General features: G+C 32.6%; 2 protein-coding genes across 2 annotated transcripts; both read right to left on the bottom strand.

Moving 5' to 3' along the window:
- Window positions 1-9,668: 9,668 nt before the first annotated feature.
- LOC25501694 (agamous-like MADS-box protein AGL29) lies at window positions 9,669-10,375 on the bottom strand. Its single transcript, XM_024772694.2, has one exon. The coding sequence runs from the start codon at window positions 10,295-10,297 to the stop codon at window positions 9,752-9,754; it is 546 nt and encodes a 181-aa protein (XP_024628462.1). The 5' UTR covers window positions 10,298-10,375; the 3' UTR covers window positions 9,669-9,751.
- Window positions 10,376-16,255: 5,880 nt separating this feature from the next.
- LOC25501693 (uncharacterized) lies at window positions 16,256-17,382 on the bottom strand. The gene is made up of 2 exons (XM_013591048.3): window positions 17,217-17,382; window positions 16,256-16,939 (listed from the first exon to the last, which is right to left on the bottom strand). The coding sequence occupies exon 2, from the start codon at window positions 16,920-16,922 to the stop codon at window positions 16,533-16,535; it is 390 nt and encodes a 129-aa protein (XP_013446502.1). The 5' UTR covers window positions 16,923-16,939; window positions 17,217-17,382; the 3' UTR covers window positions 16,256-16,532.
- Window positions 17,383-27,466: the final 10,084 nt, after the last annotated feature.

Below are 27,466 nucleotides of genomic sequence, written 5' to 3'. Positions count from 1 at the left end.
AGCTGGGCATGACTATGGGCTCAGAAGTTGCAGTCCTTTTTGCTTTCTTAGGGCTTGAGTCTTCATCCCAGTTCTCTTCCAGTTCTTCCAACATTTGTGCCCTTCTTCCTTCAGCTGTCTTCAGATTTCTTGTTAAATTAGACCTCTTCCTTTTGATTGTCTGAAGAGCAGCTTCTCTTTTATTTTTGGGACTTGGAGGCTTTTCAGAAGCAGCTTGATCAGAAGCAGCTTGTTCAGAACCAGTTTGTTCAGAAGCAGGCTGTTCTGCTGTTTCTTGAGTACTCCTTGTCCTTTTCTTGATAAGAGGGACATCATCCAAATCCTCCACTTCCTCAAGAATGGTGGTCATAGCAGATTTTTCTTTCTTTGCTTTCTTATGCTTCTGAGCACCCACCTCAGTAGCATTTTCAGCAAGGTATTCTTCCTTGGTGATCTGCTTCTTCTTAGATTTTCTGCTTTTGGCCACAGGCAGATCACCACCATACATTTCTTCTGGAATATCTTTCAGGCTGATTTTCTTGTTGTAGCTCTTGTAGTAGTCTAAGATGTAGGCCCTCTGCACATCAAGGGGATCTTTCTTGCAGATAGGGATGTGATGAGTGACTAGATCAGATATGACATCAGATTCATGCATATCTGTATCTAGTTTGCTGCATGTTGAAATCAGCCTCATCTTGACTAAGGTTGCCCCATTGATTATTTTTCCTGTGACTGCTCCCAGCTTCTGATTATCATAAATACCCACATCTTTCAGGGCACTTAGGAGTCCTCCTTCTTGAAAGATTATGGAGAGCAGCCTTCCATAAGGAACAAACTTCCTGTTCTCCATCTGGCTCTTCTTGAGTTCCTTGATCATGTATTTAAACATATACTTGGGAACATTCATTGTTGTTTCCTGAGAGATGGTGTGATGCAGAAAGACTTTGTGACCAAGTGAAGATTGATCATTTCCTCCACCTTTGGGAAAAATGTTTTCATTTTGGATCTTCAGCAGCATTTTCTTTTCCATGCTTAAGGTGTTGTAAGACTTAGCATCCTTTGATCCGTAGATAGTGTAGTTTACTATCTCCTTCCATGGGCTTGTTCTGGGGTTAGGAATCTCTTCTCCATCATAAGTCCCAAAAGCATCCCTTCTCATGGCTTGAGCAATCACTTGCTCATTGATTGTTACAGGAATGCCCATGACAGATGATCTAATCTCAGTCCCCTTGAAGGCGCTTAGACCCATCTCTTCTCTGGTTTTTCCTTCCAAAGTAGGATTAACCAGAATCATCTGAGCTTCTTCCTGTTTAGCAGCAACTTTGTCAAACACTGAAGCTCTTACCCAGAATTGTCTGACAAGCACTTCATAAGTAGGACCGTTGAGAAGACTGAAGTAACTCATCAGCTTCTGCTTTTTGTAGAATCTTACCAAGTCGCATCCATGATGAGTTAGAGAAGTGAAATCCACTGGATTTTCCGCTTGAATGATTAGATCCCATTCCTCAATCGACATAGTTCTTCCTTTGATTTCATAAGCAGGAGTATCTATATCCATATTCGATGAAGAACCACCGGCAGAACTTGAAGATGCCATTGATATGAAGTGGTTTTAGGGTTCTAAGGAGTTTTTTGAGAGGATGATAGAATGCGCTTACGTTCGCAGAGGGTTGAGAAGAAAAATAGAAAGTGTTTGTTGTGAAGTGAGAAGTGTGTGAAATGACTTAGTGTTTTTATTAAAACGTTTGTAATTCAGAGGGGACAAACAAACACAGCATTAATGACAAATTGGGGGCGCGTGTAAGTACGTCAAAAAGCGAATAAAAACATCATTGCCCTTTTTGTTATACTCCAATACAAATAGACCACGTCAGAGACTTTTCAGAAAACTACTTTTTGGGTAATGGGACAGCTGTTACATAAAGTAACTGCCAACGTTCCCACTAACCAAGCTATTCAGAAGCAAAGAATAACACTTCTGAAGTTTTAGTGCTGACGTCATCTTCAGAAGCACATTTTCCTCAGAACCTCAGTTAAGAGCTTCTGATGAACCAAAATGCTCCTGAATAAACTTCAGAACCAAACTTCTTATTCAGAGGCAAGCAATTTTTCAATCAGACACAAAATGCATGTTCAAATTTTTCTTAATAAAATCAAATCTTTCAACAGACAAAGGTTTTGTAAATATATCAGCCCATTGATGTTCAGTATCAATGAATTGTATATCTAAAATTCCTTTTTGAACATAGTCTCTGATAAAATGGTGTTTAATTTCAATATGCTTGGCTCTTGAATGTAGAATTGGATTCTTTGACAAACAAATAGCAGCAGTATTATCACAATAAATGGGAATACTGTTAGCATTGATCTGATAGTCTTCCAACTGATGTTTCATCCAAAGTAGTTGTGTGCAACAACTTGCAGCTGAAATGTACTCTGCTTCTGCTGTAGACATAGCAATAGTTGCTTGTCTTTTGCTTGCCCAGGATATCAGATTCTCTCCCAGGAATTGACAATTTCCACTGGTTGATTTTCTTTCAATCCTATCACCAGCATAATCAGCATCACAGAATCCAATCAACTTATAATCTAGGGATTTCCTATACAGGAGTCCAAGATTAGTTGTTCCTTTCAGATACCTGAAGATTCTCTTAACTGCAGTTAAATGAGATTCTCTAGGATCTGATTGAAATCTTGCACACAAGCATACACTGAATAAAATATCAGGTCTAGATGCAGTGAGGTATAACAGAGAACCAATCATACCTCTGTATAGCTTCTGGTCTACTACTGTTCCAGTATCTTCTTTGCTTAAGGTGCAGGTTGGATGCATTGGAGTGTTCATCACTTTACAATCTTCTAGCTTGAACTTCTTCAGAAGCTCCTTTGTATATTTTGTTTGATGAACATATACTCCTTCTTTACTTTGGTTGATTTGAATTCCCAGAAAGAATTTCAATTCTCCCATCATACTCATTTCAAATTCATCCTGCATTAACTTAGAAAATTCTTTGCAAAGAGATGCATTAGTAGAACCAAATATTATATCATCAACATATATTTGCACAATCAAAATATCTTTCTTAAGAGTCCTTCTGAAGAGTGTTGTGTCAACTTGTCCTCTTTCAAAATCATTTTTAATTAAGAAATTACTTAGTCTATCATACCAAGCTCTGGGAGCTTGTTTCAAGCCATATAGTGATTTCTTAAGTTTATAAACATGGTCAGGATGCTTAAGATCCTCAAACCCAGGAGGTTGTTTAACATACACTTCTTCTTCAATGACACCATTAAGAAAAGCACTTTTGACATCCATTTGATATAATATTATGCCATGATTAATTGCGTAGGATAGAAGTAACCTGATTGCTTCCAATCTTGCAACTGGAGCAAATGTTTCAGTGTAATCAATGCCTTCTTGTTGACTGTAGCCTTGAGCAACAAGTCTGGCTTTGTTTCTGGTTACTTCTCCTTGTTCATTCAGCTTGTTTCTGAATACCCATTTTGTTCCAATAATGTTCTTCTGAGAAGGTTTGGGTACCAGATCCCACACATCATTCCTTTGGAATTGATTTAGCTCTTCTTGCATAGCTAATATCCATCCATCATCTGAGAGAGCTTCTTCAACAGTTTTGGGCTCAATTATTGAAAGTAGTCCTATTAAAGACTCTTCTTGTCTAAAATGTGATCTTGTTCTTCTAGGACTATCTTTGCTTCCAATGATTAACTCCTCAGGATGTGAAGATTTGTGCTTGAATTTAGGTTGAATAACCTGCTGAGTGTTATCTTGAAAGTCCTCAGAAGCAATTTCATTCTGTACTTTTGAGCTAGGTTCTGCTTCTGAATTAGACTCAGCTTCTGGAGTGATTTCAGCTTCTGGACTAGATTCAACTTCTGTATACTTTTCAGAATCAGAAGGTTGATCAGATTCTGATGCATCTTCAGAATCAGTTGTACCTGCATTACTTTCACTTTGCTCTGAAGTTTTACTTCCAGGCTCTCTATCATCAAATTTTACATGCATAGATTCTTCAACACATTGTGTTTCTGAATTATACACTCTGTATGCCTTTGACCTTTCAGAGTAACCTAAAAAGATTCCTCTTTGAGCCTTGGCATCAAATTTCTTCAGATAGTCTTTAGTGTTTAAGATGTAACAGGTACATCCAAACTGATGAAAGTAAGAGATATTGGGTCTTCTTCTTTTAAAGAGTTCATATGCTGTTTTCTCCAACATAGGTCTGATATAGATCCTATTTTGAATATAACATGAAGTATTGACTGCTTCTGCCCAAAAATGTTTAGCTAAGTTGTTTTCATGGATCATGGTTCTGGCCATTTCTTGTAAGGTTATGTTCTTTCTCTCTACAACCCCATTTTGTTGTGGCGTTCTAGGAGAAGAAAACTCATGGAGAATCCCATGTTTTTCACAAAAAAGTTCAAATGGCTCATTTTCAAATTCTCCACCATGATCACTTCTGACTTTCAAAATTTTCAATTCTTTTTCAGATTGTATTTGAGTGCAGAAGCTGCTAAACACTTCACATGCATAGTCTTTACTTTTAATGAATTTTACCCAAGTCCATCTGCTGTAATCATCAACAATGACTAATCCATATTTACTTCCATATAAGGATGCAGTGTTAACTGGACCAAAAAGATCAATATGGAGTAATTCTAAGGGTCTGGAGGTTGATACAATGTCTTTAGATTTGAACGAACTTTTCACAATTTTCCCTTTCTGACATGCACCACAAAGTGCATCTGAATGATAATCAATGTTAGGCAATCCTTTGACCAGTTGTAACTTGCTAATTTTAGAAATTAATCTCCAATTAGCATGTCCCAACCTTTTATGCCATACCCATTTTTTATCATTCATTGACAGAAGGCAAACTACCTTCTGATCAGCCAGATCAGAGAAATTTATTTTATAGACATTCTCAACTCTCTTTCCCTTGAATGTAATGGATTTGTCATCCTTGTTGACTAGTGTGCAGTTGGTCTTACTGAACGTTACATCATACCCATTGTCACAAAATTGACTAATGCTCAATAGGTTATGCTTCAGACCATCTACTAGCCACACATTATTAATTGAGATGGAGGAATTACCAATAGTACCTGTACCAATGATCTTTCCAGTTTGGTTGCCACCAAACTTCACTTCTCCTCCATCTTTCATTGTAAGGGTAAGGAACAAAGCTTTCTCTCCAGTCATGTGCCTTGAACATCCGCTGTCTAGGTACCATGACCTTTGTTTCTCTCTTGCCCTTAAGCACACCTGCATTTTTGGCCAATTCAGATTTAGGTACCCATATCTTCATGGGTCCTTTTGGGTTAGTTTTGGAGGTTTTACTTTTCCTCCCTTGTACCTTAGGGTGAATGCTGAGTGGCTTCTGATCATTCAATACTTTAGGTTTGACACCTTTTGGTATTGTTTTCTCAGAAGCAGTAGCTGCTTTGTTCTTCTGATCCTTTTGTTTTAGAATTTTAGATTCTGGTTTAATCAGATTCTGATGAACAGATTCTGATCTTTTCAGAATTTTAATCTTTTGACTCTTAGGATCAGATTTTGTCATTACCTTGATCTTAAGATTCTCTGGCTTTGATGTGATCTTAGCCTGTGAACCTGAAGCTTCAGGTTTTGACTGAACAGCAGTTATAGCATTTGTACCTTCAGGCACAAAGGTGGATTTCAATCCATCCTTGATACAATCACAGTAGCTCTTGAGACTGTATTCTTTGGATTTCTCCTCAGAATATCCAATCCCTTTGCCTTTGTTCTTGTATGTGCTGTAGATCATAGAAGCAACTTTGCTTCTGTCTATTCCAGCCATAATAAAATCATCCAAGGCAATCTCATGTTTATTGCCTGAACCTTTATCACATTTTTCTTGTAGCTTCTGACAAAGACTCTTGAGTCTATCTTCATATGTTGCTGATATGAGGTTAAACCCTTTGAGTTCTTCTTCAGAAGCTTTCAGTTCCAATAGAGTTGACTTTTGTTGTTTCATCAAATCAACATATTTTTCTTTTAAATCTGTCAACTCATTGGTTCTGTGTTCAAACAGTGATAAAAGTTCTTTTAGAGAATCAACAAGTTCTTGTCTAGGGATTTTGGAATATACCTCATTTTCATCTTCTGAATCTGATTCAGCTTCTGATACTGCTTCTGATGATACTGTTGCTACCAACCCAACGGCTGCCTTAGCATCATCATCAGCTTCTTCTTTATCAGAACCAGATTCACTATCCAAATCTTCCCAGGTTGCCATCAAACTCTTTTTGATTTGCTTTCTGAATTTACTGGAGTTGAAGCTTGATTTCTTGGATTTGCCTTTAAACTTCTCCTTCTGAAGATCAGGGCAATCAGCAATGAAATGACCAGGCTTCTTACAATTGAAGCATCCCTTCTGATCTTCTTTCTTGAAGTTCTTGTAGCTACCTTTCTTGCTCAAAAATTTCTTCTGCTTCCTTGCCAGATACTCAAGCTTGTTGGACAGCATAGCCATCTTTACAGATTGATCTTCATCAGAATCTCCATCAGGTGATTCTTCTTCAGATTCACTGGCTTTGTAGGCTTTGGAAGATTTTGAGGTCTTTCCTTTAGATGGTAAAGCAATGGATTTACTCTTCTTAGAGGTTTCATGCTCATTTAGACTCATTTCATGCACTTTGAGTGAGCTAACAAGATCTTCAACACTTAAAGTATTTAGATCCTTAGCTTCCTCAATAGCAGTTACTTTGGGTCTCCATCTTGAAGGTAGGCTTCTCAAAATCTTACTAACATGATCAGAAGAAACATAGCTTTTCTTCAGTATTTGCAATCCAGAAACTAAAGTTTGAAATCTTGAGTACATTTCTTCTATACTCTCATCATCCTTCATTCTGAAAAGTTCATACTGATGAACTAGCATCAAAGCTTTAGCCTCTTTTACTTTCTTGCTGCCTTCAAAGTTTGCACATAGAGAAGCAAACATAGCCTTCGCAGTAGATTTGTCACTCATTTTCATGTATTCGGTGCGAGGTATAGAAGCCACAATAATCCCTCTGATTTTGTGGTGCTTCTTGTAAAGCTTCTTCTGAGCAGGAGTATGTATTTTTCTATCTATAGCAGCTCCTTCTTCATCTAAATCCAGGTCATCAACTCCATCTTCCAGTATATCCCATAGCTCTTCATCCAATCCCATGATAAAGCTGTACATATTAGTTTTCCACCATGAAAACTCTTCTGGATCTCCATTAAACTTTGGAGCTTTTCCAGAGTCTGTTTTCTTGTCAGCAGTATCATAGTCATGCTTGACACTTGTGTATTTTGGAGTAACTGATTCCTCATCTCCAGACATGTTTTTCTAAAAGATCTTGAACTGTAACACGGTTAAGTGCTGTGATAACAGAGCAAGCTCTGATACCAATTGAAGGTGAAAAAAACACAAGAAGGGGGGGGGGGGGTTGAATTGTGTTTTCTTTTTCTCTTAAAAAATACTTCTTCTGATAAAACTTCAGAAGCAGTTTGATTGCTTCTGATGAAATGATCAGAGTCAGATTGCAGCGGAAAAGAACAGAGCAGAGAAAAGAAAGACAAAGACACAAGCAGTTATCCTGGTTCCTTCCACAACACGGAAGTAGTCCAGTCCCCCTTGCACTTCCAAGGAGATTTCACTATAATCACAAAGATTACAACTGCTCAATACTTTCTAAGTATGAGACTTCACAAAACTATGCTCAAGCACACAAGCAAGAGTCTTCCAATGCTCAAGCACTAAGCAAGAGACTTCTAATGCTCAAGCACGCAGGCAAGAGACTTCTAATCAAACAAAAATACAGAGAATTGAGTTTGAATTGAACACTTGATATACAATCAGTGGTGTTCACAATACAATACAGAAAAGACTCTAGACTTTGAATTTCTAAGATGTATCAAATCAGTGCAGAAATTCAGTGTGCTTTGTAGAATCAAATTGACAGAGTTTTGGCGCTTTTGAACTTATGTATATCTCTATTTTATCTTCAAGTCTTCACTCCTTTATATAGAGGCGTGAAAGAGACGTTGAGATAATCAGCACGTCTAAAGAGTCGTTTGAAATCCTTTGATTATCCACCAGTGATCCTTTGCCTGATTTGGGTGTAGTCCTTTGAAGAATAAACTTCAAATTCATTCCCATCTTGAGTTGTACAAATTCTGCAGGCATGGCTGTTGTTTTGTCTTGTAGCGTAGACAGAAAACAGAGTAGTGGAGGTAGTGGTTGTACACTTGTACTTTGTCAACTCTATTAATGAGAGACAAGTGCTCAGTGTTATCCATATATCCGTTGATACCTCCCTTTCAGTTCTTCGTTCTTCTTTGATAAGACTGAATTGAGAATCAGCAACTTTGAATCTTCAGTTTGATTAAAGGATCAAATGTAGCTTCTGGTGAAAATATTGCTTCTGATGAAAACTTTTGCTTCTGATGACTTTCTGCTTCTGATGACTTTCTGCTTCTGATGACGTCATCTCTTCAGGAGCAGTTTAGCTTCAGGAGCAGTTTTCTTCAGATGCTCAGAATTTCTTTTTCTTTCCATTGTTCTTCCAAGACCTATTGAAATAACTTGAGTAGCCTTTGGTCCTGTACACTTGAACAATTATTAGTAATAACCAATTGACAATTTTTAATACCTTGTTATCATCAAAACTTAATAAGGTTCATTGTGAAACACATTTTGTTCCAACAGTATGAATATGATGGGGCATTTTCCTCCCTAAATGGCATTACGATACTTTTAGACTTTTTTTTTTTAAGAATATTTTTAAACTTCTTAACATATGTAAATTTGCATATGATAGAAAAATTCTTGAACTATTATCATATCTTATTTATTGTTTTATGTTAAATTTGTATAATCAAGCACCAACTTCCTTGTATGTCTAGAATAAATTCCCTTTTGAAAAAGAGAGTTAGGAAAATAATTTAAAAAGTTTACTTATTTAAGTTTCTATAATTATCTTCTAATTAAAACTTTTTCTATAAATATGAAATTTATTTTTAAATTTATTTATATTTTTAAAACATATAAAAATAATTGTCTTAAGTGTAATAAGACACGAATTTATCTTTTCGGATTATTTTTGTGTCAAATTTCAATATAAAAAGGTTTATCTATATCACAAAAAAAAAAAAGATTGAAGATATCTATGATAATTTTTTTAAGGAGAAAATTCTAAGAATACAAGATCAATCATCTATAATAAAAAGATTATCAAATCATAATTAACAGATAAAAATCTAGCGATGAAATAAGTGAAAAGAAAGAGCGAGAGAGAAAAGATAATATGGAATGATAAAGCTGACGATTTTCGTACATATTGACATTTTGTTTTACTCAAAATTTAGAAATATGTTTCGTGGCTTGTAATTTCCATTTTTTTTTTTTGGTGGTCGGGGTTTAAATCCCAGACTTGTCTTTACCAACTGAGTTAAGTTCACGAGGACTTGTATTTTCTATATTTAAATAAGTTATTATTCCACCTTTAATAATTTGATACACCTTATTATAATCAATAATAAAAATTGTGGCATTTTTCTATTAATATTTTTTTTTTTACATTTTTCTATTAATTTCAAGTACCGAGTTCGATTTCTACAAATAAATAAAAAAAGTAACAAAAATAAACATTTTATTCATCACTCATATTGTTTTCTGGCCATCTCTTTTTAACTAATGAGGGACATACATTTTTCTTAATAAAGGAGAATATAAATTAAAATTAGTTTTTGCACTACAAAACATCAATTTCTTCTTCTTCTTCGTTTTCTCTTTGCAGATTTCGCTTTTATCCCCACCACTGGATCCTGAGCAAGAAGCATCATATATCCTGATATCTCGATATCACTAAGACGCAATTTTATCCAATCTTGCAACTCTTTGTATGAATCTCTCAATTCTTTAAGATTGGAGAGCTTTGTCACATCGTTTTGGTTCATAATTTCATCATGAGTCTCAACTTGCTTTTCACCTTCTCGAATTTGTGCCAACACCTCACCAAGTTCTAGATTCAATTTTTCTATATCTGGAGCACCAGAAGAGGGGTTTTCTTGGGAATCACTTGGTTCAGTCTCTTGTTGGAGATACTTTGCAGCAACAACATCAACTCCTGGATGTCCAAAAGAGTAAGGCCTGCTCCCTGGAGAGAACACAACAATAGCAACTTCCGCTCCACACAAAATGGATAATTCATTTGCTTTCTTGAATAAGCCGGTACGACGCTTTGAGAATGTGACTTGCCTTGTGTTGGGATCTTTCACCATTTCAATCTCAATTTTGCGACGACCCATGATTCCTTCACTTGTTTCACACAACTATCCCTAAAACAAAAAAAGCGCAAGTTTAAAAATGAAAAGTGATCGTGAATATATGTTACCCCTATTCCTCTATTTATATATACACTATACAAAAAGATTCATTGTGTCTGATATTGATTTTAAAATCCTTCATTTTTCATTTATGGACATTGTTTTTCTATATAGAAATGTTTTATTATCATTTTTATTTTACCAAATTTTCCCTGAATGTTTTGGATGGACATTTTTTTTTTTTTTTTCTAATATAGAAATGTTTTATTATCATTTTATTTTACCAAATTGGCCCTCTATGTTTTGGGTTGTATTATTTTATTTATTTTTAGTTCAGTTGAACTAATGTTATAAATGCATACAAATTGGATTTACCGGAAAAAACAAAATCTAAATATTTTCCTTATTTTTTGTCAAAAAAAAATAAAAATTCCTTATTTGATACTTTATATTGATATTAATGTGATACATATAGAAGGACTTTATTGTGAATTGCTCACAGCTGGCACCAACTTATCTCATACATTAGTTTGGGTGTCCATCCGATGAAATCCTTTTCAATTTATTTAGATAATTAATTATCTTTAACCTTTTGAAAATTTAAATCAAACATTTTTATAAAAAAGAAAGGGACAATCCCCAAATAACACAACAATACAAACTAACAATCACTTGGGAAAAAAAAAAGTGCTAGTTTTATCAGCGTAACAGGTAGGAGCTTAGAAATACTTATGAGATGCAACTCTAAATGTAATGCTTGATAATTTTTTGTTGAAAAAACTAATATGGTAATTTGAAAAAATTGATTTAGTTTCTTAATTTTTTTTTGATATGACACAAGTGCACATAAAACAGTTTTAAATAGAATTTAATTCATGCATATTGTGCGTGAAAAAAGAATCGTAGTCAATCAAAACACGTAGTAATTTCTAGTATTGAGTAAAACAAAGCAAAACATATGATTGGATATTGAAAACCATTTAATATTTTTACCCATAAATTAATAAGTACAAGTATCATAGTTAAGATAAAAAAATTATTATTTATATTTTAAAATTACCATTTACATTTTTGAAGATAAAATTACCATTTAAATGTTAATTAAAAGGAACTAGTTTGCACATTGATTTTGTTACTTGTGATAATAACAATGCAAACATTGCACCCAAACGTATAGAGGGGACTAGTTTGCACATCGATATTGTTACTTGTGATAACAACTTACTTTTTGCAGACATTTTTTAACCCATTTTTTTATCGGTTAAAATTTATAGGAACTCTATCAAATTTTTGTGGAACCAATATATTTTAGTAGGTTTCATTTGAATTTCAATGAATTAGAAATAGTTTGTTAAGAATAGTTTGTTAAAATGAATTACAAAGTAGTGTTATCAATATTCGCTCTAATATTCTTTATTCAACACTTGCTTCTTTATTTGACGAAATTAATCCAGAACTCATCACTCTTTTAAGGGTTTCCATTATCAAAATTGTAAGATACATATGAATTAGGATGCATGGTATATGCAATTCTTTTTCTTTGCTTTTAACAAAGTCCCTTCTGTTTGATTGGGTAATTAATTTGGTTTTTACATATTTAGAATGCTGAAGTACTAATTAATGTATTCAAATCAATGAAAAATGATATCATTGTAGTGTTAGGTGTTCACAACGTGATTCCATTTCTATTAATAAAATAAAAATAAAAATAAAACGTGATTCTAGTTCTAGCATATGATGAATGATGATAGTTCACAAATTCGAATTTCCAGGTTCGATTCCCGGCTGCAGATTTTTTTTTTTTGTAGTATTGACTAATTTTATATTTTTAAAAAGAAAATTAAAGAAAATGAAGACATGCTAAAAATATAGTGCTAGTTGTCGGAATGCAAAAATTTGGAGAAGATTATTTTACTAGGGTTTTTGCATTTGATTCTCCATATGTTTTCTCGGGTAAAGATGGATACTCGCTCTTAATTCCCTTATTCAGATTTTATTATTAATAACATCGGCGGTTCTTTTTATTGCGCTACCATTGCATATTTCTAAACATATTGTTATAAAATTTTGAATTTCGTTAGAGGTATATCGATTAGATGTTTGTAAATTTTAAATTATAACAAACTTAACAAGTAAGGTTTATCATTTTCAATGACATCAACAATATAACAAATATAATATAAATTTTTATATTTTTTAATAATAGCAACAATAAAACATTATTATAAGCAAAATTTGTTAAAGAGTATAAATGAAATAACTAAAAAACCAACAATTTTTTTCCTATTCTCTTTATACAGCATAGTATAGATGTATAATGATCTCCTTGGCCTAACTTATTTTGGTGTTAAAAGTTATTATTTTAAAATTAAAACTAAATTATGAGAGGTTTAATATATATATATATATATATATATATATATATATATATGGGATTTGCTAGAACACACCCACTAGTTTTCATGTGGGATTGTTTTAGCAAGCTACACGTTAAAGTGTATTTAACTATTTTTTAGTTATAACTTGCTAAAACACACCTTCTAAAAAATAAATGGATGTATCATAGCAAAAGCCTATAGAAGTTGCTAACATACACCCACTTATTTTTTAGAATGTGTGTTTTAGCAACATTCACCTTAAGGTGTATTTAACAACTTTTTAGTTATATCTTTGCTAAAACACACCTTAATAAAAACTAGCGGGTGTATCCTAGCAAACCCATATATATATATATATATATATATATATATATATATATATATATATATATATATAGGACATATAAAATGAGAGGAGTGTCTTATTGTGAGAGGTGAGAGGAACAAATATAAGCCATCTGATCAAAATAAGTGGCCCGTTTGGATTAGACTTATTTTGAATTTATGCAAAATAATTTATGCCAAATAAATAAGCTTTTATGTATTATTCATGAGTTTTTAAATGTAGTTTATGAAAAATCAATTAATAAAAATACAATTTTTGTTAGAGAGAACTTATAAAAGCTTATTTATTTGCATAAGCTCAGAATAAGCCTAATCCAAACGGACCCATAGTTATTTGATAATTAATGGTAACTTTTTCATTTATTTTATTATTACAAAAACAAAACAATATTCATTCATTCAAGTTGATAGAGTTCATTAAATACAACATGTCTAATATAGCTAAAAACGAAAAATGATGAATGTGCAAATAAACTCACATAACTCAAACATACAACGATAACAGATCGCAAATAATATGATAAAATCAAAGTAATCAGAATATCATGCCTCCAAATCTGCAATGTTGATGCCCAAATAATTGATTGAATATGTAATTGTCTAAAGTCTCTCTTTTAATAGGAAACCAAACAAACATCGTAATAAGATGGTCGGTCTTTTAATAAAAAAACAAACGAACACCGCAACAAGATGATAAATCAAACAACGCTACACAATAAACGAAATGACAAAGAAGAAAAAACCTAAATCTATTTGAAAATCAATTGCTTAGATTAAAGTAAGGAGAAAAAGAAGATGATGATGATGGGTGATTTCGGGTAATATTGACCCAAAATCATCCCCTGAATGAAAGAGAAAACCTAGAGAGCCAACTAGGATTGGATTGTTGGAGATGGAATGATGAAATAATTGAAATGTTATTTATATCTAATTTCTATGCGTGAAAGATAAGCTCATTTTTTCATGATTATGATATTTTTAAAAATATTTTTTGGTCTAGCTTTTTCTAGAAAAATACTTTCTAGAAAAATATTGTGGCCTATTAACATGATTTAAAAGCCATAAATGCTAAAAAAATAGTTGGAGAAATTAATTTTTGAATAAAATAAATTTACATAATCACGTGTCAGTTTGCTAAAATAAACTTATAATAATGAATAAATAAATTGAAATTATACCGAAGGCCAAAATGCTGTCTTGTTGCATTGGCCAAAAATCAAAGGGTGCGTTTGATTTGCTAAAAAATGAAGGACAAGACAGAACAACTCTAGTTGTCCAGTGTTTGATTTGTAAAACTGTTTCAGGTACAGGACAAACTGGAGGCAAGGGACAACACAAAAACTCATATTTTTGTCCCTCACCAAACCACAACACAACTTTTTGTACCACGTACAAGTTGTCTAAAATACCAAAATAGCATTTTGTCCCTCAAAAATCGTATAAAACAAAAAATTACTCAACGCCATAAAAAATTTGTCCTGTGATGTTCTGCCTTGTGTTGTACTGTTCTATCTTATACTGTTTTGTCCAGTACTTACTTTTTTGCAAACCAAACACACCCAAAGAATGATAGTGCAGCAGCCAAAAAATTGCCTCTTGACAGTCTCAAAAACGCAACAAAAATACAGCTGAGATAGAAATTGGTGCATACTTTTCACACCCTTTTTAATATTACACTGAATCATATTTTCATCAAACTCATAATTGATTCAAACAACAACATTGGTCATAGAGAACACAATCAGCAACCTATCTACAACGAGCCATACAGTAACAGAGTAAACAATGGCTTGGCCAACTTTTATGGGCTCAAGGGAAGGAGAGACCAGGGAGACGTGGATTCCATCGAACTTGAAGGGTTGAAGGTGGATCTCAAAATTGAGGCTAGCATTAAAACCTTTGGGTCTCAAAAAACTAAAGACAAACAAACGAAACCAATACAACGATAGTGTCGGGACAAACAAAAGTGGATGAAGACTTCTTGTACGACGGTGGACGTTAGGGGCGAAGAACATGCAGCCGCACAAGAGACAAACGAAAAGTAAACTTGAGAAAATAGAAGAGTGAATAAAAAAGGGTGTACAAATCACTTCATTACTGTAGTGTAAAAAGAAAAGAAAAAATTATATTATGTCCGATCAGGCTGGCGTTGGACGGGTTTCAAATCACTGAACCTGATATCGGACTCAAAGGAGACAACCTGGACAAAATGAAAACTAGTGTTACTTGGTTACCCAACCCAGTGTTTGTGGATCGGGTTAAGTTGGGTCGAGCGGGCTGACCCTACCCACATAGGATCCTATTGGTTAGAACCTTAGTTAACTTAACTTTGCCAATCTTTTGGCTCGGCTTTATTAGTAAGTTGGAAAGTTTACATAAAATGGCGATAAATGACTGTTACTACATAAGGGACTGACTACGATCCCAAAATTATACTATCTTTGAGTAAGGGTCATTATTAGAGGTACCAGTAAAATTTGCTACTTGCTTAACCAAAGCTTGTATTGCTGCTTCATCCGAGTCTTCTATGATAGCTTGCATCTAGCATGCTATGGTTTCAATGTATAATCTAAGTTTTCCAGTCCTAGCTTCATTATTTGCAATTATAATATACACATATAACTAGTATTCCAAAGTCCAAATTTTGAGAGCCTTGCCCCGTGCAGTTCAAACTAAAGTTTGGCCTACACTCTTAACCACGTGAGTAAATTTTTATTACAAAGTTCTGATCCTAGTTGAACTGAATTGAACGTCAAATTGATGTATAAAATCCAACCCAAAAGTTAACCTGAAAAAGACTAATCACACTATGTCATTTAAATAGAATATTTAGCAAGTTACTAATTGATACTATTCTCCCACCACAAATTTAATATTAAGCAACATACCAAAATCATTCAGTGAAACCTACATAATATTCACTCAGGGATAAAAAAAAAAAGTGTGTTAATTGCACTTCTCATTTACTTACTGTGCTCAGTTGCTTAGAGACCTTAGCATTTTCATTTTACTCACCCACAAAAAAAGAAGCCAACTAGTTGATAAAATGGAGTATATATAAGAAAAATGACATGACAGTAACCCAAACTTCCAATTCTAATAATATCCCTAGACCCTAGGTTAAACACAAGAACAAGAACTTGGCCTTCGTAAGGGAGTTTAGCACAGAGTACCTAACAGGCAATTACAATTTCCAACATGCATTCATCAAAGCAGATTAAAAGAAGAACTGATAAACAATAACTTTCAAGGAGTATGCATTTTCCCCTGTGATAGAAGCAAGGATAAACTCTTGTAAGGGGTTATTATGGATAGATTGAAATACAACAAAATATAAATCATCCATGAAGCCTAAAAACTCCTTACAATAAAACCAAAAAAGCAGGTGTAACATTGCACGAGCAAATAAATTTCTAAGCACACAGTGAGTCATAAATCCTTCCAAACTAAACAAAGATTTGAAGTACAAAGAAAGGCATACCGAAGGAGCAAAATCAAAATTTGCCTTTCTCTTCTTCCTTCATCTTCTTCGCCCACTTTTTCTTCTTGTAAGCAAGCAGCATATCCGGCATCTTCTCCATCAACCTAGCAGTGTTTGCCCTCTTCTCCGCAGCTATCCTATCAACCTTATGTCCTTTTCGCTTCGTCTTCATCTCCTTCCTTTCAGGATCAAAAGTCCAATCTTCCCCAGCAAGAAGAACTTCTTTACGAATTCTTGCCCTATGCCGAGCACTAATACTAAGAGGCTTCCATGCCCCTAGCTCCCAATACCCCCATACTCCCTTGGCAAATTCATCCTTGTATTTCGCTAACTTCTCACGCCATGGATATTGATACTCTGCAGCTACCGCCTTTGCCGCTGAACTAGCAGCTTTTCCTGCCATAACCCTATTTATCTTCTCTATACAGCCAGTACACATGATAATCATAACAAAAACTTAGTCAGCAATTTTCACAAACACCTTACATACATGCACACAATTTCAATAACACCTTACATAAATGCACACAATTTCAATGATTAACAATGTTATTAGGTTCATTTTACACATTGAGTCTTTGCACTTGTTGCGGAGTAAACAAAGCATCGTGAAAACAGTGTCGGGGTGATTACACTACAGGGGAATGGAAGAAAAAATTGAAGAAAAAAAGAATAAATATAGTAAAAAGAGGAAAACCTAGACGAATTTCTCAGTTTGTGGCGGTCGAAGATCAACTCCGGCAGCGCTTTCCGGTGAGATTTTGCTTTTCACGGCCACGTTGAGCTTAGTGCTTCTCCGATTGAACTTGTTTCTGATACTACACAAGTGAAAAGTGGCAGCGATGAATATGATGGGCCTCTCCAAGACAAAAGTGAATTGGGCTTGGGTGTGTTTAGAAGCCCGTCTGTTTATTTTTTGACCGTTTCTTTTCCCACCGGTTCTTACACGCCTATACATCTAGAATTTTATAATCCGAACTGCATAAAAACTCCAAAAACCTACAAAAATATGTTAAAATATTTTGGATTTTAGAATGCGAATAGGGCGTGGGATAAACCCATAGGGATGTAAAAATAATGGCCTAATTTTTTTATCTCAAATTTTTGTTGTTGTAATTTTCCGACAAATGAGATCCTAATAAGTCAAAATTCAATTGAGAGATAAACAAGTTTGACTGTGCATTGTTTTAGTCAGGATTTGAAGTCAATTTTCCAAAAATCACTCGTCATTAACTGAAGTTCATTGATACTTTAAGCTTTATCACTTGGTTAATTCTCAAATCAAATAGACAACAATAACAAAAATATGCATGTACAAGGTTATAAGATTATCTCTTGTAAAAGAAATCTTTAGAAAAAAAAAATCAATAATATTAAAATATTATTATGTTGTAAGCAGGATCGAACTTTTGACATTTTTATCACTTCACCTTTTTAACTCAACAAAATCAACTTTCTTGTATCCTTTAGTAAAAGTATTACATCATTGTTGTTTGTATTGACATCTCTAGAGAAACCCTCAACGTCCAAGTGAAAACACTTGAATTCCTAATCTAAGTTTAAATAATATTTAGGTTAGGCCATATATCCATGTCCAAAACCGACTGTTTTTTCCTTATATTTGTCAAATGATTTATTTGCTACAAATTTCTCTTTAATGTAAATTATTGAGAGGTCAAAGGTTCGAACTTCAACTTCTACATATAATAAAATGTATTATCACTTTTCCGTATCAATTGAACTAAGGTCACAGGAACGGACCTTACTGATTTTTACCCCAATGGGATTGAATTAACTTTTTAACATGGTCAGAATATTGAATGGGATAATGTTAATTACACAACTAAAGAGAATGAATAAAACAAGATTATGCGTGCTTAGTTTAGATTATCTGGTGACTTACTAGAAAGACAAGAACCATTATAGGTGTAGGTTTGCACTTTAGTAGAAAATTCACTTTGGATAAATCCATTTTTCTCATATAACATCACTACCGTCTACCACTGTTGTTTTGCAGATCCAGTTACTGTTCTTTTTTAACTTTTAAGTACAAATAATTTAAGTCCTTTTCTCTCACCAAGTCTTTTTCTTTTGAGTATAAATAATTGATTGTGCTTCACTTAATTTTGATAATTTAATCTCTGACTGGCTAACAAAATCATGCGCAGCACTTGTCGTACATGAAGCAATTTACCTCATCATTCAACTTTCTCTCATGCTCCATAAAGCAAATAATAGGGATTTGGATCCTCTCGTATCTTTTCTCTCATGCCAGGCAAGGTAGCATTTGTTGATATTTTTTACACCCTAAAACCATTCCACCTAAGTCGATTCTAATTTAAAAGAGTAGTCTATAAGATGGGAAAGATTCTTGGATTAGGTTTTATATTTAACATTTTTATCTATTTAACATCAACTCTAAACTTTATCCTCCTTTGAAGAGAGTCAAAATTCACAACAACTTTCGATAGATTAACATTGATCCTATGACAATTTTTTCTCTTTTCTAACACATGAATTGTTAAGACTTAAACCCCTATATATTAGATAATATGACAGTATATACACATACTTTTTTTAGTCCTAAACATAAAGTCATAAATCAAATATTGTAAAGGATTAAAGCGTAATCCCTTTAGTCTTTTTTTGACAATAGTGTAATCCCTATACTCTCGTACATAAACAAACGGACAAAATATATTTCACACGTTCTAAAGAGATAGTTGTGTTATCTTTTTGTTTAGCCCTCCGACTTTTAGGAGAAGAGAACCTTGATAATTAAGAGGGTGAAAAGGTAAGAAAATCTAACCAAAAATTATACCGCCTATAAATTAGCTGTGTTACCTAAATTACATTCTGTCTCACCACAAATAATGTATTTGTTCATTTCAAACATATTAAATATTATTATTATTATACTATATAAATAAAATAAAGAAAAATCTACGGTGAAAGATATATGTTATATGTCCTTTGAGTTTAACTCAATTAATAGAGATATTGTACTATATTTGTTGGGGTTTGGATTCAAACCCCAAACGCTCCATTTATTTATCTTTTGAGGTGAATTTTTAATCACTAAGCTACTTGACAAAGATACATGTTATCTTTTATTTCTTTGATTAACAATTCCTTAGTACATTTTATGAGACATCTTATAAAAATAAAAATATTACTTAAAATAAAATCAATATATAACAAAATTAACCAAAATTAACTTAAAATTAAAATTAAAATGATACAATCATGAAGATCATGAGTTGGGACATATTAGGAGTCAATATGTCTTTATCAAAATGAAATTCAAATCATAACAATCAAACTCATTTCTTCTACAAATGACCGAAGATCAACATTTTTTAATGTCATGCAACTCCACAAAAAAAGATTGTATAGATATCACTTTAATGTCAATAATATTGTATAAATTTATTTATATTTTGAACCAGCGGAAATAGCTTTGTATTGCTTATATTCGACATAAGAAGAAGAATATTTTTTTGTTGACGAAATTAGAAGAAGAATATAGAGATCAAGTAAGAATATAATCAAATATATTCATTGTATTTAAGTGGAATCTAATCAAATCCTAGGTTTGTTCCATTATACGCATAGACCTTATTTTATTCTCCATGGCATCTTCTCAGCTAGACCTAAAAAGTGCTTTGCAATAGTACAGTACTATTTAGATACCAACAATGGTAGTTCTATTGTGCTAAATGCTAATAGTCAAACAAATTCTTATTAGCATGATTATCTATCAAATTAATTAATTAATACTAGCACCTTCTATGTCTTAACACTTTCTAACTAAGTGTCTAACTCACTAGCTATGTTTGGAATGTGGTCCCATTACTAAGGCATGGATTCCTATACATAGGCCTTCACACTCAATTTTGAAACAACAATCGATGCTTTCAAGTGTGTATCTTAAGGGATACTCCAATAGTTTTAAATTCTTCTGAGAATATCAATACCCTCAAAAGGCAATAATCAATGAGAAGAAATGTTGACCATCCCACCTCTTGAGGAATATATTTGTCCTCTCCCACGTAACACTGAATATTTTATATGCTATCCAAAGCTGAAACAGTTTTAAGTTTAGATTTATTCAAAAATTTCCAACTATATACACTTGAAAGTGTAAAGGAGACACATGTATACATCATGGGGTGACTCATTTCTGCTTGCTGATAGATACAGACTGGTAATCCAATGCAATGTCGCCACACGTGTATTATCACAATAGAGAGAGAAAGAGAGATTAGAGCTTAATAGGATTGCTTTTTAATCAATATTTAATTAATTCAATTAAAAGACAAGATGTAGGTCCATTTTCACTAACCAGGATAATACATAAATGATTAGTATGTGATTAATTAGGAAACATGTCTTACTATTGAAACAAAACTCCTAATGGGATTTTCCCTTTTGATATGTTGGAATCCATTTTGTCACCCAAAACATGGTCAAGAGAAAAGATCTGAATTGCTGCTGGCATGCTTTTTGGTTGTGCCCCTGGCTGCCAGTACATATACCTTTTGAAATATGGCAAACAAAAAGTGGTCAGCATGTTTCATTCTTGTGTTCATCTCTCTCTACCAATTGCTATGCTCTTCTCCATGGGGTTGGTTATGGTTTGTTTTTATTGAAAAGAGACACGTTTAAACCCTTTTTATTAGTACTAATGATAATAATTTTGATTAATGATCCTTCAACCTTTCTTTGTCAATACATTAATTAATTAGTCTTATCTCCATTGTGGTTCATGACTAAGATATTTGGGCTCCACACAAGTAGATTTTTCCTTTTCAGACAACACACTAGTACTAGTATTTTGTTAGGGTTGCACTTTTTTTTAATAGAATATTAGGGTTCACTTTGATGTATTCTTCTTGGATAGTAAATTTGAGAATAAAAATGTTATATAAGTGCAACTTTGTCAATAGCTTTGTGAATATTGATATGGAGAGGTAGGAGTTTGAACTCCATTTTTTTTCTTCACACTTATGCTCTGTGGGTCTAACTACTTGATAAAAAAATTGAGAAGAAAAAGAAAATTGTCCGACATATAATATTAATCATTGGTTCCTCACCGCTATGACGATATATAAGGTGTTTGATTTATAATACTATTAGATTTATAAGGTGTGTGGATTGTTGTCACATAGAGTCTCAAATCGGATTTATCGTGATCATCGTCTTAGACCCCATATTTCAATTTAAACTCAATTAAGAACGCTAACGTGGAGTGTTGGATAAATTCATAATCTTCCAAGGGATTACTGGAGGCCAAAAATTTACAATTTCTTCTAATATGGAGGCTCCTTATCATTGAATGAAGCAAGCAATTCCAAATACATGGGCCACATTGCTCATGTTTTTATTGATATTGATTTTGCGCAACCCCTCGTGATCACATATTGATTTTTTTTTCCTGAATTAAGAGTATAATGACATCAAAGAAGCTGTAAGACATTCCAACTATGTTGACATTCCTTAGAACCTCTAATCATATGTCAAGCACTCATGTATTATTCAAAAAAAAAAAAAAAAAAAAAATATATATATATATATATATATACAAAAAAAAAGGAGATTAAGCCGAGAAGGATATTGATAGAACGAGGAGGATATGCATTTTATATCACATTGAGTACGAAATTATTTATTTGTTTCGGGCATATAGTCGAAACTTTATTGTACATTCTAAAGCAAGTTGAAGAGGTGTCAATTAAAGACATTTAGCATGAACAATGTGCCACATGATTAACTCGTCCTTAACAATTTTATGAATCTCTACCTTAATTTAAACACCAAATTACTGACTTGGGTCTCATGACTTGTTCCTCTGACAATCTCTAGCCCATAATTGAATTAAATTGTGACCGTAAGCAACATGAATGGTGAGTGTTGCAAACATGCATGCGAATTCAGTTCTCATTCATGCGTCAAATTCAAATGCCAATATTATTCATGACATAGAATAGAAGTACTCGTCCAATTTTGAAAGGTAGAGATAAAGTTTATTTAGATAATGACTCTATACCGACTGAAAATATTGTCGTTAATAAGTGATGACGAGTTTATTGTGATTACATCTAAATCTCAAAGATATATATAGATCAAAAAAATACGGTAAAATTTATTTAAAGATAAATCATTTCAACTCTCAACTTATGGGTGGTCTTACGACATTTGTTTAGCATCAGTTTTATCCTTCCATATTTTTGTACTTTTGTTTTTCTTTTCTTTCTTTTATTTTCTATTTTTTATTAATAAATTAGAGAAGCTACTCCATCATATGATGATTTGCTTCTCTAGTTAATATTATATCTTGAGGAAACTAGGTCAGAATCCCGCAGGATAAGATAAGAAAATTATTTCTCCATTTGACACTATAAAGAAACTTTAATTTTTTTTTTTAAATAAAAAATTTATAAAATATATTAATTGAAAAATTATATTAAATATTTTAAGTATGCATATATTATTTTAAATAAATATTAATAATTTGTTATTTTTTATGTATATAATATTATATTAAAAATATTTTAAATTTAAAATAAAATTATCATCAAAAAAGGAAATTTAGTTTTTGAACAAATTTAATACTTCACACATGTAGTTTTGTCTTTTACACATAATATAGATCATATTTAATTTATCTAAAATATATAATATAATAATATATGTTGTCTAATTTCTTATAGATGGGCATCAACCACAAGATTAGATAATAATTCATCATGCTCGTATCTTACTATATTATACTAATCTCTCTATTACATCTAATCCCAAGCACCAAACTTCCAAAGGAACCTAATAGTAAAGTTGGGTTGTGTTTACATTGCAAGGATCAAATGTAACCAATAAAGTTTCATCCATTGATGTCTACGTTTGCTAGCTGACTACATCTGATCACAAGTGGATAAGGAACTATATGAGTGGACAAATCTGAATCACAAATTCTGTGTGATTCATACAAATGTAATTGATAGAAAAAGGCCCCTCAATTATTCAATATCGTTTTCCTCCATAGTGTACACAAATCCAATAACTATATATCTTTTTTAAGAAGAAAAAAAATAAACGAAATATTTTCAATAAAAAGAAACTATCAACATCAAGTTAGGGATAAAAGAATGAATCATTAGTGAGAATCAAAGTTTAAATATTGATTAAAAGGATCCTCGAACATACTATATTTACATCCTAATTAAAATTATCATGGTTATTTTATTTAGAAACCGGAATGTTAAGGAAAAAATTCGTATTTAGTCATAATCAAGAATTTGACGTTTTATAGGATAGTTTCTTTACATGCGTTGTCATTTTGCCAGCTATTCCCTCCCATTTCTATTATTTTGCCCAAAATTGATTGTTCATTAGATCGGTACATCCGTATTTTTGGCTTTATTTATTCTAGTCCATTTAATTGAATCCGTGTACCGAAATCCATGGACCTACAAGTGACTGTGACTTCTTCTGTCCAAGAGCAAAGATCCTACCAATTTATAAATTATTGACAGGTCTCATTCTGAATAAACGCCTTTGAAGATCAGCTGTGATATTTCAAAAGGGGCCGTTTATAAGAAGAAGAATTTCAAAGATGAAAGCTATGGTATGGTATGGGTATAGGAAAGCTCTTGATCTCTCATGTCCCTCTTTGTCTCTGCCACAGCAAGACATTGGGTCTGGCATGAGAATTTAGTCAACTTTTTTTTAATACAAGTAAGCAAAGGCTAAAATAAAAGGAATTAGATGGACTTTCATAGCCATGCAAGTTTTTGAAAATGTTGTAAAAAAGTAGACTCTAAAGCTCTATATAGGGATAAATGGACATGCCCATTCTCATTGGAGAGTTGTCTAATGCGACACACTAGAGCGGGTATGTTTATGTTGAAGTTAATGTTATCTATTACCATATTAATTAGCATTTTAAAGTCACTTTCAACACGAATAGAGTTGTCTAATACGACAGACTAGAGCAGATATGTTTGCATGGAAGTTAATGTTTTGTATCACCGTATCAATTAGGACTTTAAAGTCACCTTCAACATGAAGACTTGTGATTCCTTGCATGCGAGGAAGATCTAATACCACATCTCAGCATGAAAAGCATCACAAACTAAAAGCTTCATGAGTAGCCCTAGACATCTGCCATATGAATCTCTCAATAAACCAATAGGCCTGACATATTATTCTGAGATTCATCATAGTTGAGCTTCACCCACCCCTCTCATGATATATTCTACCATAAATTATGAAAAACATCCGTTACTTTAGTCATCTTCACAATAACAAAACAATGGTCACTTGGATGTTGAAATCCTTCATCAAAACTACTTTGTTTCTCCGAATCCGCAAGTGTTTGCACGCTACTATGAAAGTTATAGTCCAATCTACGTCATGAGCTCCATAAAAATAAGATACCGAAGATTCAATCCATACAAGATGAAGAAAGTAAATTATAAATCTATTTGAAAGATAATAAATTGAGTCATACACGGGTTGCACTAGTGAGAATGTGTTTGTGAGAATCCGAGAGGTTAGTCTGGTGGTGAAGGATTGGGACCTAAGAATGCGTTCATCTCTAGATTTCAGGTTTGAATCTCATATGTGCCAACATTTTTTGTGTTAGATCAGTCCATACAATCACCACATGGAAGTGTGGAACCTAACAAGAAACAAGTGGTTTGTTCCATGAGATAAACACAATTGATAAATACCATAACTAATGTGAGTTCCCCAACTCCACGATCGTCATCAACGGGGACCAATAAAGAAAGATAACTGCATATTAAGACTATCTAAGTATCAACCCAAAAAGTATGCTTACTACAAAATAAAAATAGACGACCACCACTACATTTCTACAAAATTAACCTTTATAGAAGAAAATTGGAAAACAAACCGTCTTTTAGTTGATTTTTTTCCTACAATTTTTCCAATAAACAATCTAATACTATTTTTTTTTTTTCAAATTTAAATTTAAAAACAATATCTATTACGTACCATTACATAAAGGCTACTCGAAAATTAACTATTTGTTAACTACTACTTAGTCTGAGCTTTTTTCTGGACAAAAATACCCCTAGCAGTCCATTTTTTTAAAATTTAAATAGAAATCAATGTCTAAATTATAAAAAAATTAAAAACAAATTATCTTTTAGTTGTTTTTTTCTTCTAAAAGTTTCCCATAACAATCTAATATATTTTCTTCAAATTTAAATTTAAAAACAATATACAAAATAAATGTGAAAAGACGGGCACATAGCTGGTCCAAAATATTTTTTTGAAGAAAGCTGGTCCAATTTTTTTTGTTTTTTTTTTTGTTTTACACAAGCTAGTCTGGATAAATTATTTGTGCTATATTTCCATCTCAATGAACATTATTATTTAATATAATTTACATTAATTCATGTTATCGTTAACTTGCAATAAAGAAATTTGCAGTATGACGAGTGTTAGAAACAATTTCTATAACACTCACTCTTTTATTAAATAAAATTCATGAGTTCATAGTTTTATGTGTGATTAATTTCTAAAGTATATGATCTAGGTTAATTTTATTCAATAAAAAATGGGTGTTAAATGTGTTATAGAGTGTGTTGAAAAACTAACAACCTAACTTTACCAAATTATGAATATAAAATTATAGTAAATATTAATCAAATCTATTTCCTATTTAGACCGGTTATCAAGTTCATCTCTATCAATATTCACTTACTTTCAAGTGAATCCCTTTATTGCCAATTTTTTTTAGTAGTCTAGTGATCAGAATTCATCTTTTTAAAGATAAATAAGTGATGCGTTTGAAGTTCGAACTCGACCTCTACATATAACAATGCATGTTCCTGCCAATTGACCTATACTTACGATGATGTTGCCAATTTAATTTAACCACAGTTCCTTTAAATATCAATGGAAATACAAATCTATTTAATATTTTATAATTTCAATGATATACACATGACTAGGTTGATACTTGATAGTCATACCATTTTTTTTCAGGGGTCATAGCATTACTTAGTCAAGAAAATAATGGATCATAAACTAGTGAGTGGTCTGACGCTGGAGTCCCACCCTAGTAAAGGCGTCGTGTCAAAAAAGATGAGCATATAATCTCTATCAATGGGAGAGAGAGAGAGAGATAAAGCTTATAAAAAAACGAGAGAGATAGAGGGAGAAATTTCAATTCAAAGGATCCAGAAATGTGCCAATACAATACCTGAGTTGTTCTACTTTGTTTACCTCTTCCGGCTTTTGCTCTCTTCCTTCTCTTTCTATGCACAAAAAAGCAAACGGACTGTGTGAAAATGAGATGCTACCTAAGCTTCTAATGATTCATCTGATCATCGTCTTTGCTACAATGAGAAATATTAGCTGAAAAAAATCAATTACTAATATTTGTCATGTAAAAAAATAGTTATAACTAAAAGAAAATACACGCATAATTTACTAATTTATGAGTTACTTATACGACCTAAATAAATATATTTTGATAACGTTAACTCGCAACCTTATGAATTCATTAACTCTATTTGCTTTTATCATATAAATCATGGCGACTTTTAAGTTGAGAGTTCAATTAAATCCATCATCAATGAAGCAGAAAAATTACACCGTTTGATTTGTTTAATGGTTCAGATTTGATAAAAAATAAATGAGAACATGTAAATTTTCACTCACAATCCTGCCTACACATCTCTCCCACTTGTGTTACTGTGCTTCTCCAATGGTATTTTTAATGGTGAACTTTCACGAGTTACAGATTTTTCTATTTTGTTAATTTTCCCAAATTGATAAAACAAACTGTAATGGATACAAAGTTACAAACTGTTTTTCTCTATTGTTTTCGTTATCATCGTTGTTATGCAACTATTATTGTAAGAACTACTTGATTTGCAACATACATTTCTCTCGCTTCCAATCATAGAATTA

The sequence above is a fragment of the Medicago truncatula genome, chromosome 8, assembly GCF_003473485.1.
Source record: "Medicago truncatula cultivar Jemalong A17 chromosome 8, MtrunA17r5.0-ANR, whole genome shotgun sequence".
Classification (NCBI taxonomy): Eukaryota; Viridiplantae; Streptophyta; class Magnoliopsida; order Fabales; family Fabaceae; genus Medicago; species Medicago truncatula.
This window is presented reverse-complemented; position numbering and strand designations above follow the sequence as displayed.

What these genes read in the sequence shown, in the direction of transcription:
- LOC25501694 (XM_024772694.2), bottom strand. Translation starts at nt 10,297, where the DNA reads ATGGGTCGTCGCAAAATTGAGATTGAAATGGTGAAAGATCCCAACACA.
- LOC25501693 (XM_013591048.3), bottom strand. Translation starts at nt 16,922, where the DNA reads ATGGCAGGAAAAGCTGCTAGTTCAGCGGCAAAGGCGGTAGCTGCAGAG.